The sequence below is a fragment of the Sciurus carolinensis genome, chromosome 1, assembly GCF_902686445.1.
Source record: "Sciurus carolinensis chromosome 1, mSciCar1.2, whole genome shotgun sequence".
Classification (NCBI taxonomy): Eukaryota; Metazoa; Chordata; class Mammalia; order Rodentia; family Sciuridae; genus Sciurus; species Sciurus carolinensis.
The window spans coordinates 35,295,770-35,311,725 of record NC_062213.1 but is presented as its reverse complement, the minus strand read 5'-3'; the positions used below and the strand labels follow the sequence as shown (position 1 = coordinate 35,311,725).

Here is a 15,956-nt window from a genome sequence, read left to right as displayed (position 1 = left end):
ACTATTGGAGGCCAGTATTATTGCACAGTATTTCATTTGTTCCCATATTTTGCTTTAACCTGTTTATAGTTGTGCCAATGATTATTATTTCTAATATTTTCATTCAATAGCAAAATGCAGTTAGTATTATTTCCAGAAGATTCTAGTTGCACTTAGAAGTTACTAGGTGGCAGACATGCTTTGTGGAGGCAGTTAGTAAGCTGAGATGTGAGTCCTTGAGATCCCAAGACTATAAACATTCCTTATATTGTGACTCCTGGTGAATGTAATTATTAGAGATAGAGTTGGGTCTTATTCATGTTGATATAGTTCCCTGCAAGTGTAGTGTTACTTCTAGTGGTTCTCCTGATAGTTATAAAGGGAATGTATTTTTGGAGTCTTAACACTGGAAATTTGCCAAGTTTGTTGTTGTTGTTGTTGTTGTTGTTGTTTGTTTGTTTTTGCAGATCTTGGTTCTCTCTCTCTCTTTCCTAATTGATATAATCCCTAGGTATCACTTTGCAAGCTCTCATTCTGGTGCTTAAATACAGGTGTGGTCTTCTATAGCCTGACTCTTGCTTATTGACAAAGATATTTCCACTGTTGCCAGCTTTGAGGTATAGGGACTGCTCTGGCACTGGATTATTCAAGCAATTCTGTAATACCTTTCAGAATAACTCCATGCCACAGCAGAGTAGTATTAGTTCTCATATTTCTGGTCCAGAAAGAGGAGTCAGAGAGATAATACTGATGATGGGGCTTCCTGCAGTTGTGGTGACTTTTACTATTAAGCTTTCCCTTTCCTTTCTGAGTTAGATGATGCGGTCATTTGGGTTATTGGTCTCATCTAGCAATGACCAGAATTAGGAACAGATACAGAGTTCAATCCCCAAGAAGTACTATAATATTTTTTAAATTTTTACTTTTTTAACAGCAGAAAACCACTGGATATCAATAAATTAAAAAAAAAACTTATTAGACAAATTGCTGTGTTTTGAACTGTTTTTCAATTTTTATCTGAAATTTTGTGAGTAGAAATGTACTAGTCATCTTTAGATTTGTAGCATGCTTATTTAGGTCTGGTCTGTTCTTTCTTTCATCCCTGAATACACTGCATGATTCATCCTAAATTGAAGCATAGGCCAAATTACCTTTCTTGAATGCCTCCTTTTTCCTCCTTTTCTTAGGAATTCTATCATGTGCCTTTTATTTCTTTGCTTATTTGTTGTCCCTGAGGTGGACAGTTTGATGATCCTTGCTTCAGGGAAATATTTCCAACAAAAGATACTAATTTGCAAAACACGAAGAGAGCATTTTTCAAAATATTTGCTCTCTGGACCACCTTTCTTATAACCCTTAGATTTTTATTGGTTAGATGCCTCAGATAGTCAGTGGAACAAGAATAGTGCAATGGTGACATAACTAGTTGTATGTTTGAGAAACATCAGAACTTGGGTATTAATAGTGAACATCCTGAGGTATTACAGCTAGTTGGTGTTGTAATCAGTGCTTAAACCCAGACTCCAGGTACTATTTTCTTTCATTTTCATAGAAGTCTCTGATATTTGTTGTTTGTTAACCTGCACTATATAGAAAGTGTGAAGCAATATTACCTATAAAATTTCTTTGTAATCCTCAGTACATTGTAACAAAGTCCATTAAAGTATAGTGTTTTCTAATACAAATATTGGTGACTCTTGTATTTCTGAACCTATGACATAATGTGGCAGGCTTAAACCAAATACACAGGAACAAAGAACAAAATGAGGCCCTTATGTGGTTTCTATCCTGTCTGTGGATGTGACCAAAAGATAATGAACTTTTCAATAAAATTTAGTCCTTTGTTTATTCAAGAAATTTTTATTGAACAGAAATTTTTATTGAACAGAACATACTCTGTTCTAGGCACTAAACTAGGTGAGTAAAACAGATCACAGGACTTAAATCTCATGGAATCAAGGGTGAAACACATGAGCATTTTGTCAAGTGAATATATGGTTGTATTTAAACACTATGAAGAATAACTGCAGGGTAAAATTGGAGTGCATAATAGGGGATCTAATCTAGGTCAGAGGAAGTCTTCCTAGGTTAAAGGAAGGGAAGAGGTGGTAGAGAAGGTGGAAGAAAACGCTTTGGGATATTGTATGACTTAAGGGAAAGCTGTTCGGTAGTACCACTATTCTATAGAAAAAACTGGAAAATGAATTGCTGAGGAAGGCAGTTGCAGTATTGTTGACTCTTCCAAAGGGGTCAATTTAAGATTCATTCTAATGATATTTCCAATGTTTTAGACCATCTTTGAGCTCTATGATCTTACCTTCAGATCCAGGTTTGAAACACAAAAGAAATATTCTTTTTTTTAATTTTTAATTTTTTTTTAATTTTACAGACTGCATTTTGATTCATTGTACACAAATGGGGTACATCTTTTTGTTTCTTTGGTTGTGCATGATGTGTTTTGTAGTATAATCACCTTACTTGGTAGACTAGCTTCAAAAGGGCTTTTGATTATTTATAAAAATCTATCCACAGGGAATAAATTTATAGTTCTTCATCACTGATAGTATGAGCCATAAAATTAATTTTAAAATAACAATTTTAAGAATTTGTATGTTTTCATTTGTAAATGTTGCTGTTTTTTGGATGTGAAATATCTGCTTATGATCAGAGGCTTAAAAATTTAAATCACATTGGGTTGCTTCTGTTTGAGGTAAATGCAAGAAACCCACTAAAAAATTCTTGTGAATTAAAATATTTGAGATATTTGTTCTTACTGAAATATTCTTGATTAATCACTGGCAGATGCTTTTCTTATTCATCTACAGAGACTAGCCTGTTTACAGTAAGTGTGCATTTGTGTGTGTGGTTGGGTGCATATGCATGCAAATGAACATGTACATATATGTAGAAAATAAAATAACAGGGAAGGAGCATAGGAAACAGTGTCCAAAAAAAAAAAAAAAGATCTTCATTCCAATTACCCTATCTTTTATAAACTGTATAATCTTTAATCCATGAAAGCTTGAGTGTTTTCATCTCTAAATCTATGGTAAAATTAATATGTATAATATTTTCTGAACATTAAAAATGAATTTAGAAGTGCTTTATAAACTAAGAAATACTTTATGATTTGTATGTGTGTTTGACAAATAGTTTGGCGTGCACCTATAAAAATCCCAAGTAATAAATAATAGTCAATATTGGGTCATTCTTAGTTGAGGTCAAACTCAATTGAACATCTTAGTTTAAAAAGAAATAAAGTAGTTGTTTAAAAATTTTTGTTACTATAGTTTATTGTATGTTTTTATCTGTTTATGTTTTTATATGTTTATTCATGTCCAAAAATAATTTACCAGTATTTTAAAAAGTGTATTCAAGTGTTTATATGTTGACAGTTATAAGTGTGTGGAAAGAGATGGGGTTAGGGCTAAGAGTTGATCAAGGTGATGAAGGGCCCAAGAGGGTTGATCTGTTAAAGAAACATCAAGGAGCCCAGGGCAGTGATGCATGCCTGTAATTTCAGCAATTTGGGAGACTGAGGCAAGAGGATCACAAGTTCAAAGCCAGCCTCAGCAGTTTAGTGAGGTTCCAAGCAACCTAGTGACACCTTGTCTCAAAATAAAAAATAAAAAAGGTCGGAGATGTGGCTCAGTGGTTAAGCACCCCTGGGTTCAATCCCCAGCACTGAAAAAAAAGAAGAAAACCAAAAACAACAAAACAAAACAAAAACCCCAAATGAAAAGCAACAAAAACCCAAACAAAAAACAATCAAGGATCAGGAGCAAATAAATATCAATAAAAATATTAAGCATCTCTACAAATGACTGATAATTCAAAATTTGGTTTACACACTACTTTTAGAAATCTTGTAGAAAAATGGTTGCCCCTGGATACAGAATAAGCTAAGATTTTATCTGAAACAGAATTTTTCACTAAGAATGAATGATGATGTGGGGGTATTCTAAGACTATTGGAGCCATCAGAAAATAGTTCCGTCTAAAAAATGTTATGACTACCATTATTGAAATAAATTAATGGTTGTTGATAAAGTGTCTTTGACCATGGTCATGTTTTGTTTGGATTTGTGGGAAAGTTTTTATTTAATGTGTGCTGCTTATGTGAATTTTAATTGATAGGTATAATTTTTTCCATAATTATATGACCAACCATGGCCTTTAGAAAGGGACCAGACTCAACATTATTCATATTTCTTTAAAAATAAGTAAATGAAGACATTTTAAAATTAAATAAGAAATTTAAGATGGCCAAGTACATGTTTCCCAATGTACTTCATTCTAGAAGTATGACATTATAAATGCAGGTGATAAAAGCCCCTTGTCATACTTCTATTGCTTCAGGATACCAAAAGGAGAATGTACCACTTATTTTTAGAGTGTTCTGGTCTTATGCAGCAGCTTGCACATTGAAGAGAGATGCTCTGTTACTGGAGTTATTCATTTCTCAGAAAAGAGAAAAGGGTTTGGGAAATGCATAATTTCTCTTCTTCTAACCCAGTAGCAACATTGAGAAGATACCTTGTCCCCATTTTTATTACTTCTGAGATTTTATTGCTGGCAGCCAGATGTGCTGAAACTCCTGACGACAGCATCTATTCATTGCGTGTTTTTAATAGGCTTAGAGAAATATGAGTAGAGTACATGAAAGCAGCTCAGCTTCACACTTCAGCTGGGAATGCCCAAAAAGCTTACTGCTGTTTAGAATTCTTGCTACAGTCAGGAGAAAGCCGAAAGCTGCACGAGTACTGAATCTTCTACGATTGAATTAGAAGAATAATGACTGTACAATTAACTATCAACCTCTGCTCATTTAAGCACAGTTTTTACAGAGCTCAGGAGAAATATGGAACTTGATTGGCATGTTTTTATTTGATGGTGTCTGTAAATAGATGACTTTAAAGACAGGTGGTAAGGAAAAATAAGAGAAGGAAAAAAAAAAAAGGAAGAAAATGCAATTTGAGACATTGCGCCAGGTCTGCAATTCTGTTTTATCTCATTTTCATGGGGTTTTTTCATCCCCACCAAATATTTTACAAAATGAGCTTTTTGGACAAACGCTGAACAATGCAAGGTGAGTAGAGCTAAGCTATATTTTCTTTCAGTATTGTTTTTTTCAGGATAGCTATTTTATATGTCTGTAAAATTGTTTTATATTGCATTGTTAGTATTATAAGGGTGCTGTCTTTTTATCATACATACAGAATTAGTATTCTTAATTTGATTTTAAGAAGAAAAATAAGCTTTATTTTTCTTTGGAAACCATAAAAAGCATCTTACATTTAAGTAGATTGACCTCTGAAACATAATATAGATCTTTTAGTCTGTTTCATTATTTCTTTTCTTAAAATGATTAACTTAAAATGCTTGATAGATGTTTTCTATGTGATCATAGCAGTAATTAAATTGCATATTTAAGAATGGGACTATATAATCATATCTGATTTGTTGGAAAATGTGAATTAGCAATCATGCATGCTCTTGTAAAACATGCGGAAGATGATTCCTAGGTCTAAGACATTTCTCTATGCAGGGTAGATCAATAATCACTTTTAAGCAAGCTGTACAGTGAAACTGCTAGTAATGCTTTGTATTAGGTCAGCTAGTTTGGAAGGATTCTTTATTATAAATTCCTATTGCTTTTTCAACCTGAGCATTTTTTTGTGGTGAAGGTTGTTAAATTATGAACATATGTTCTAGATGGTTTCTCTGGTTTACACTAAAAGAGATATTTCATTGAAAAAAGCCTTTAAAATGTAGTTTTATCACCTGATTCTTCTCTCACTTAAGTTGTTTCGCTTTTGAGAATTTCTCATGTTATACAACAAGTATAAAAAAGACCCCATTTTAACTAAATAAATGTGGAGAAAGACTAAGAAAGAAATTTCATGAACATAATAGTGCATTGAAATCTTCTGGAAATCGATGGGAAATTAACTGTGCATAGGCTATTGAATGGTTTTGTTGATCTCTTCCTTTTAGGTTCTTTGAAGAATGTGAGGCAGATTATTTTAGAGATTAAAAAAAATCCTGTTATACAGTGTGTGTTAATTTAGCAAATGAAAAGGAGACTTTTAAAATTTATTGGCATTTACTGATGGTAAATATATTTATGACCACTTGTGAATATGGAATAGCATATCTGTTATAACAATTTAGTTCTTTTCCTCAGTGTAGTTTGTTCAGTGAACTAATTGGATTTTTTAAAAAAATTTATTTTCAGTCTAATTTGAAATACCTAACTATATGAAATGTTAGAATATTCTATAATGGACTATTTATATTTTAAGATATTGTTTTCTTTTTATTTAGCAATAAAACATTTTACTGCTTATAATTTATGATAAAAATAATATGCATTATATGTTAAATTTTTAATAAAAAAGTATGGGTTTCTAAATATTTTTCACAACCTAAAGGTACCAGAGTTTTAGAATTTACATCCATCCTTTAAAGTTCTTTTCCTTCTTTTATTTCCATGTCTTTTTTTAATGCTGAGAATTTATGTGTTCAAAAGTATTAACATTAGGGCTAGGTGTATATTCACTATATAAACTGTACTGTTAGCACCACAGTAAAGAAATTGGGCTTAAAATTAGTGGTAGTAGTTTTCAAATACAAGACTATGCATTTGTCAGGGGGTTGTGTACATCCCTATCACTAGGCTTTTGCTGTGATTTCAAGTTTATTGTTTGCATGCTTATAACTTAAATGCTGTCATTAATAGCTGGAATTTTGTGCTCCTGCAATTAAACATTAAATTGTGAAGTTTCTAATACTTTCATAAGATCAATCTTGTTTAACTTGGACACTTACCTAAAATTATCCTAAAATACCAATTAACTGGTAAAGAATTTGTTTTGCTTTAAAAATATAATTCCTGCTTCTATGTTTTTACCTTCTTCGTCTTTAAAATACATGAGATATTATTTTACAAAATAGACCTAATGATCTTCACAAATAACAAACAACTTGATTTACTTTTAAGATCAGCCAAAGCCAAATATGCAAATAGTATGAAGAAGGGAAAATAAATATATGAACTCACAATTAAAGCTTCCACATATTTTAATTTTGGACTATTTTTTGTGTTCAGACCAGATATAAGGGTCTTTTAAATTTTTTATTCCATTAGATTCTTTAACAAAAGCATACAGTTGCCTAGACATTAGCATTTCAGTTAATGAAGCAAAAAGTATGTAAACTAAAAATTTGTTCTTGAAGAAAAATACCATGGATGAATGACTTGAGCATGTCATCAGAAAATATGATCTTACAACTTAAGTTTTTTTTTCCTAAATAATGAGCATTTCAACTGCATGGACTGGACACTAATGATTTTGAGGTTTTAAGCAACAATTATATAACTATCACTTCTGGAAAGGACAGTTTTAGTGTTGTTACATGAATAGTAATCATTTAAGTGTTTGGACTAGTTGACATAGAATATTTAATATTTGTATTTTGATGTTAACTATGATCTTTAAACTCATCAGAAATAACATAGACTTGGACGAATAGATTATATTTTTATTCTGAATTGCTTTCTAGGAGACATTACTAGAAAAATACTAAGCATCAATTGTAGAAAATATATTATTAAAAACTGATCCTTTCAAGTAGTTTTGAAACTGATATCTTTCTTTTTCTTAGGTAACTAGTTATATCCCTAAATGTGCAACTCAACTTTCATCAGGTTTTTAAATATTAGGGCAGTTAATATCTATGATATATTAGTAATGAAAGATGAAAAGTTCTCATATTGTGCTCCAAAAATATTTCCAAATCCAACTTGACACAGAAGAAAAGAGTTTAAGTGTATTACTAATATTAAGTGAATCATAAATCAGTAAACTAGAAATTAATATTGTTAAAGTATTTTATTATCTAAAGAATAATGGAAATTTATTCGTGAGTGACAGTCATTGGAAAATTTAAGACTAAATTTTATTGGAAACCATATAGCATGATCCTTATGTTTTAGACAGAAAGTTCTTAACTTGTTTTTTTGTCATCACATGGTCCTTGAGTACCATTTTAGTGCATAAGGAGGCGGCAGGATATCCTCTATTCTTCTACAGTTAAAATGCAACAACTAAAGATCCTACAAGGAAGAAAACAAAAACAAAAGCCTGTCTGCATCCTACATAAATCCATTTGATGGGTTTTGATGAAATGCCACTTTAATTTAAATTTTGTTATCAATTCTTATAAATTCATTTTTTTCCCAAATTAAATTATTTAACCAGAACACAAAGATAATTGCTTTTGTTGCCAGTGAAAATGTCTTCAAGTACCGGATTCATTATGAAATCTAATTTTTGTTATCTTGTTTTTGAAATCAAGCATAAATATTCAGATACTAGAAGACATTTTTTATTAGAATTCTCTGCATTGAGTTGTCAGTTGCTGTAAGGCAGTGTTCAAAGGAACATAATAATGATGAATTGTGATAAGAATTTATGGAAAACTATTTGATATCCTCCAAATTTTTTCATTTATTGAATTTTGGCGGTCTTTCTTATACAGTTAAGAAACCTATATTTTCTTCTTAAAGTAATTATTTTTTTGTCACCAAGATTGTGGCAGTGAATTTGCTCTGCTGTCTGGCCACACAGGGGCATACTAGAACTAAAATTTGTTCAGAATAGAGCTTTCTCTTCTTTGCATATATGTACAACAGATATGCAGACTTTCATATTTGAAAGTAAGACTTAAAAAACTTAGACTAAAGAATATTTGGATTTGTTGATACTTTTAATTATGAATGAGGGAACTATATGACCTCATTTGCCTGGAGTGGTCTCAGTTTATGCCCTCCATTGATTATTTTAATACCACTTATGTCTCTCAAAAGTGTTGTGATTTTTCATTAAAATATGGGGCTACTCTAATTATAAAAACGAAATGTAAAGCTTAAGTTCACTTAATGTAAACAATTTTTTTATAGAAACATTACTATGGTTCTAAAACATTAATATTATTTTAAATAAAATCTGATTTTGCAATGTAAATATTTAGTTCGTTAGTGTTTTTGTTCAGAAGTAATTAGTCTTTTGCATAGCATTTACTATTGATTAATGAAACCGTTAATTCGTGTATAGAAATTTTGGCATAGACACTTGTTTTTCATCATGGCACATTAATGACGGTTTTGACATTGAAAGGGCATGTTTACTTTTCAGAGCTCTGAAGGTACAATCTGCAGTGTGTATTGTTTGGACTTGATATGGCCCTGACATAATCAGTTTTTTTTATTTTTAGGAGTTTATTTTGTGAAAAGTTTGTATTCTGAGATTTATAAAGCACTCAATAGTCTGATACAAAACATGCTTTATGTACTTACTTAAGCCTTATTAAACATATAATGATAATAATTATTGACCTAAAAGGTTATCTTAACACCACCACTTGTTTAGATTTCTAATCAAAATGATTTTTGATTTAGATATGCATTTCATCAATTTTTTAAATCAGAATATTTATCTTGAACCTTAGGTGCTTACCACAATTATTAATATAGTTACCTAATCTGATGCAGATCTACAGTCTTTTAAGTGTTTTCTTTGTTGAAACAAACTTTTTAGAGCTACTGCTTTTGGTGATAACTGACAGATAAATATTAACTATGCTTTTTAAAATTATCCACTTCCATACAATCATATAGATCTTAGAACAGTTAAACGAGGTAATTATTAGTAAAATTTTAAAAAATTCTGGGCTAGTCACTGAGTAGTAAAATGAATTCATTTCATATGTACTATGTTGCTATAGGCTGTTTTCTTATCCATTTGTGAATTATTCAGAAAAATTCATGGTTCTAACAAAATAATTCTTAGGACTGAGCTACAATTTGAATTTAATGTTTGAATTTAGCTAACACTGGGGCAACTCTGGTTTAGAAATTGAGACACAGAATTTATATCAAGTTCTGAGAAATTTGAAGACTTTTCTATTCCACCACTCTTTGCTCTTTAACATAGTCTAGCTTAATTTAAGTTTACTTAAATCAAACGCAGGATTCAATTCACTTATATGCCTTTAAACATTTCATCTCCTTGCATGTCCTTTGAAATATCAATAATAAAGTTAATGGAGAATGGTAAGGAGAACTGCCATGTTGAAGGATTGATTTGTGCCTGACTTTTCTACTGTATATTCTAGCTTTATGTTGAAAACAGGAATGTTGAACATAGAAGTTGTGTTCATGCTTAGGGCCTGAGCTATTTACTAGGTATGTGCTATTGGTAAAGTCACTTATTCTCTCATGCTACTTGTCAATCAATATAAGCTTCCTCCAGTCTTCAGAACTAAATACTGCTTTTTGAAAATCTAATGTCGATTAGCTTTTCATGTTCTAGAACTTTAAATAATTGAAATCATATACAATTTATTCTTTTTTTGTAAGACTCAGCATAAAAATAAAAATTGATGTTGTTTTGTGTGAGTAGTTTTTTCCTTTCCATTACTGAATAGTATTCCATTTTATAACACCACATTCTCATTTAAGTCTTTTTGTAGACATTTAAAAAACTTTTTGAGGGAATTTCTAGAATAGGAATTTGTGAATCATAGAGTAAATATATGTTTAGTTTTATAATGACAGATCATTTAAAAAATTGTACATTTTAGGTTCTACACACTTTCAACATTTGGTGATTTTTTTAAATTTTTGTCATTAAAATTTTTTTGTCATTTGGTATTTTTGTGATTTTTGTATTTTGTATTTGCCTGATGGCTAGCAATGTCAAGTACTTTTTCATTTGCTTATTGGCTATTTATATATCTTTCTTTGTGAAGTGTCCAATTTTTTTTCTCTTGTGGTTTCTATTTTCTGTGTGCTAACTAAAAATCACTTGCCAAACTCCAAGTAAAAAAAAAAAAAATTAAAACTATCCTCTATATATTTCCACTAAGTTGAGTTTTAGCTTTTCATTTTGATATATGATCTATCACAAATTAATTTTTGTGTACATAGTGTAAGAGAGGGGTCAGAATGGATATCCAGATGGATATCTCATTTTTCCATTGCCATTTGCTGACAGGACTTAAGACCTTGTACTTCTTATTGGATTGCTTTGTCACCTTGGTAGAAAATTAAATAATTGTACAAATGTGGTCCCATTTTTGGGCTACCTATTCTGTTCCATTGATCTATTGTTAATCCTGTGCAATACTCCAATCTTATCTTTATAGTAGTCTTGAAGATGGGATAGTGTAAGTCCTCTATCTTTGTACTTCTTTTTCAAGATAGTTGAGTATTCTAGATCCTTTGCATTTGTGTGTGTGTGTGTGTGTGTGTGTGTGTGTGTTAATTTTGATTTGAAAAGTTTGTTGGAATTAACTCTTAAATTGCTCAATATTTCTATTGATAGATTGAGGAGAACTGACTTCTTAACCTTGAGTCTTCCAGTAATATATCTCTATATCTATTTAGGTGTTCTTTAATTTATCTAAGCAATGCTTTATAGTTTTGAAAAGCTAGAAGTCTTACATAACTTTTGTTAAGCTTTTCCTAAGTATTTCTATTTTTTTATTATATTATAAACTGAATCATTTAAAAAATTTCAGTCTTCAGTTATTTGCTGCTAGTATATAAAATCAAAATTATTTTTAATATTAATCTTGTATCTTTGATCCTGCCAAATTTACTTACTAGTTTTAATAGTTTTGTGGATTTATTAAGAATTTCTTTGTAAACAATCATGTCATCCATAAAGTTTTTCTTATTTTTTCAATCTTTATGCCTTTTATTCAAGTTGTGAGACTCTCCTAGTTTAATAATAGTTTTTTTAAAATGAGCCTGCATATTATTAGCTGTTTATTCTGTGGTTATTGTATTACCATATGATTTTTCTCTCATTCTATTTACTAGTTATAGTAGTTTTGAATATTAAACCAATTTTTCATGTCTAGATTAAATCCCACTTGGTAATGGAATATTATTCATTTTATATACAACTGGTTGAGACTTTCTATGATTTTGATAAGGATTTTTTTTACATCTTTATACATGAGTGATAACTTCATTGTTTTATTAAAATATCATTGACAGGTTTTGGCATTAGAGTTATTTTGACCTCATAAAATGAGTTTAGCAGTTTTTATGTCTCTATTTTTGAACAGTTATTATAAATAAGATTGATAATATTTCTTCCTTAAGTATTTGATAGAATTTGTCAGCAAAAGCAACTGGACATAAAATTTTCATTGAGTGAAATTTTTGGTAAATAATTCAGTTTCTTTAACCTAAATAGGCCTATTTGGATGTTTTTAATTTTTCTGAGTTGTGGGACATTGTAATTTTAAAGAAATTTTTTATTTTTTCTAAGTTGACTAATTTTTTGTTATGTTTCCATAATATTCCTTTATTATTCTTTTAACATCTTTGGAATTTATAGTGATTAACTTTCTTTTATTGTTGTTTTTGGTACCAGGATTGAACCCAGGAACACTTAACCACAGAGCTATATCTCCAGCCCTTTTTATTTTGTTTTAATTTTGAGACAGGGTCTTGCTAAGTTCTTTAGGGCATTACTCAATTTTTGAGGCTGGCTTGTGATCCTCCTCCTGAGTCACTAGGATTATAGGCATGTGCCACCAGGCCCAGAAACTTTCTTATTCTAATATTGGTATTTTATAACTTGTGATCTTCCTCTCATTTGCTTATTACCTTACTGAGGAATTTATCATCTTTATTTTTTCTTTTGGCTTTGTTAATTTTCTCTCATTTATCTTTGCGTATTTCACTGAACTGTTCCTATCTTATTTATTCCTGTTTTTCTACTTACTGTGGATTTAACCTCTTTTTCAAGCTTCTTAAGGTGGAACTATGTGATTTCTTTTCATACTTGGATTTTTTTAAAAAGTTTGTTAATTTCTAAACATTATATTTAAAAAAAACCTTATTATTATGTAATTTTACTCAATGAGAGAACATACCCATATAATTTCAATTGGTTTAAACTTACTGAGATCTGTTTCATTGCCAACTGTAAGATCTGTCTTGGTGAATATACCATTGTTTTTGAAATAACTAGGTATTCTGTACTTGCTTAGTGTTGTGGTCTATAAATATCAAATTTTGTCATGATGTTTCAAGTGTTGTTTAGACTTTGTCAATTTTTTAATCTTATTTTTTCTCAAAATTTCTGAGAGAAAGGTGTTAAAAATTTTAACTATGATTATATACTTTTATGTTTCTCTTTTTAATTCTATCAATGTTTTTTATTTGTCTTAAAGCCCTGTTGCTGGGCATCTACACATTTATGACTTTAACTGACTTTTAAGAAAATCTCTGTGAAATATTCCTTTTTCCTTGGTATTACTCTGTCTACAAGTCCCCCTGCCACCTGTTATCATTCTGTTTTTCAGTTTACAATGTAATCCTCTCCTTGCTTCCAAAATGAATTATCAGTGATAATCAATGATTTTTTAAAAGACCTATGTAATTGTCAAAGTAAATAGAGTGAGAATCCTCATCTCTAGTCCTTTGAAAACATTTTTTTTTCCCCCTTTTGCATAGCCAATAACACATTGTGTCAGGGGACACTCACTGGAGAAAAGCCATAGTTTCAAAGTGACTCAACTGGATAATTCTGGGCAGTCTAAACTAGGTACTAGGCTTCGTTAATCACTGACCTCAGCCATTTGACCTGCCCTGAATTCAGAGGGGCTCCAGTGCAGTTCCACACACTAATTTAGCTCATTTGCTTTTTCCTTTTATGGTATTAACTACTATTTTTGTTTTTTGGCGTCTATTTTGTGGCTTCTCTTTTACATTAATTACCATTATTTCTCTTCAAACCCTGCAAGGTGTTGATATTACAGGTCTTGTTTTAAAATAGTCAAGGAGGGTAAAGCTCAGGGAGGGTGTCAACCAGTAATTTTTTTTTTTCTGTTTTCTGAAATAGAGAACCTAAATCAAAACAACTTAAGCAAAAAGTCTATTTATTGGCTAACATAGTCAAAAGCAAAATAAAATGAAACACATAATACTAGTTTCAGACTCAGCTGCATCCTCATAATAGCAACAAAGACCTGGTTCTGTCTCTAGTCTGCATCCTATGTTGGAAGTGGTAGGAAAAATCAGTAGCATAACTGAGCCTGTATCTGTATTCTATATCTCCTCCTTTCCTTAGTGGTGAAAACTCCTTCTCTTTGCGCTTATCTACCTGTCCTCAAGCTACAAAAATATCTTATTTGTATCTTCCTTCCATTCATTTATTGTTTTTTAAGTGGTGCTTTATATGTACATAAAAGCAGAATTCACTGTGGTGTATTCATAACCGTTTATGACTGTTATTTGTATGGTATGAGTTTTCCCCCTAGTCTTAATATATTTCTGGCTTTTGTATAAAGTATATATTATATAGATGGTGTAAGATTTAATCTTTTTTAAAAATTCCACTTTGAATATTTAGTTCATTAAAACTTAATGTAATTGTTGGCCAGATTTGAATTTAGATATTTATTTTATGGATTTTGTTTCACTTTGCTTCTTTTTCCTACTCCTGTTTTTGTTTAAATTATGTGAGTACATTTTAGAATTCCATTTAATTTATGTTCACTTCTGAGCTATATATATTTTAATCACTAGTTTTTGGTTTCACTTTCACAACCTCTTTAGTGTTTATATTGTACCACTGTATGTAAAATATAGATACCTTGCAGCAGTATAACTCCATTTACTCTCTCTTCCATTCTTTAGCTGTAGTTTTCATATTTCATTTATTTGTATGCTTTATGATTGCATTATAATTTTGATTTAATCAGGCTTATATTTTTAAGCAAATTAAGAGGATGAATAGTCATTTTACACTTACATATTTCCCATTTAATAGTTTCTTTTCCTGAAGATCCAAGTTTTTATTTGATAGAATTTTTCTTTAACCTGGAGAGCGTCCTTTAGTATTTCTTGAAGTGGGAAATTCACTTCTCCATTTACTCTTATCTTTGTGAATATTTTTGCCGGTTATAGAATTCTGTGTTGACAGGCTTTTAAAAAAAAATTAAATTTCTACAGTTTAAAGTGACCTTCATAGAGTCTAATGAAAAGAAAGTAGTTTATCATGACATGTTAGTGATTCTTTAAATCATTGCTCTTTTGTATAATGTGTTTTCGTTTGTCGATTTCCCAAATCTTTCTCCTTTTTTGTAGCTGTTTTATTATGATGTGCTTATATGTGGTCTTTATTGTTTTTTATTTTGCCAAGGTCTGCTGCAATTTTTTTGTCTATTAAAAATGTTTTATTACTGCATTATAGTTATACATAATAGTGAGTTCATTTGGACACAATCATATGTGCATGGAATAAATTTACTCCATTTCAGTCCTCAGTACTTCCTTTTTCCCTCCCCTTCTCCTTCTCCCTGTTTTCTTTCCCTTTCCCTACTGGTCTCCCTTCTATTCATTTATTATTTTTTAATTGGTGTTTTACAGATGTGTGTAAAGGTGGAATGCACTGTGATATATTCATGTATGTACATATCATAATTTTGTCAATTACATTCCAGAGTTCCTCCTTTTCCCTGTCCCTTCTCCCTCCCCTTAGACCTCTTCCTACTCCACTAATCTCTATTTTCCTGGGATCTACCCCCGCTGCCCCCCCAACTTTTTCTTACTTTGCCCTAGCTTCCACATATGAAAGAAAACCTTTGACCCTTGACTTTCTGAGTCTGTCTTTTTTCACTTAGCATGGTATCCTCCATTTCTATCCATTTACCAGCAAATGCTGTAATTTTATTCTTCTTTATAGCTAAGTAAATTCCATTGATATATATATATACCACATTTTCTGTATCCATTCATCTATTGGCAGGCACCTGGACTGGTTCCATAACTTGGCAGTTGTGAATTGTGTGACTGTAAACATTGATGTGCCTGTATCACTATAGCATGCTGATTTTAGTTCTTTTGGATAAATACCAAGGAGTTGGATAGCTGTTTATATTCCTAAACTT

The 15,956-nt window shown here is 30.8% G+C and overlaps 1 protein-coding gene across 50 annotated transcripts in view; it reads left to right on the top strand.

Moving 5' to 3' along the window:
- Rims2 (regulating synaptic membrane exocytosis 2) overlaps positions 1-15,956 on the top strand; it is a 601,671-nt gene that overhangs the window by 233,110 nt on the left and 352,605 nt on the right. For 4 of the 50 annotated variants that reach the window (XM_047527215.1, XM_047527205.1, XM_047527229.1 and 1 more), the window contains exon 1: positions 4,445-5,067. The exons of 37 other annotated variants lie outside the window; for them this stretch is intronic. In XM_047527215.1, coding sequence (XP_047383171.1) covers positions 4,946-5,067 — 122 coding nt within the window. In that variant the 5' untranslated portion in view covers positions 4,445-4,945. Of the gene's footprint in view, positions 1-4,441; positions 5,068-15,956 lie in introns of those variants that run through there. 9 more of the 50 variants (XM_047527202.1, XM_047527181.1, XM_047527159.1 and 6 more) reach the window with 4 other exon arrangements.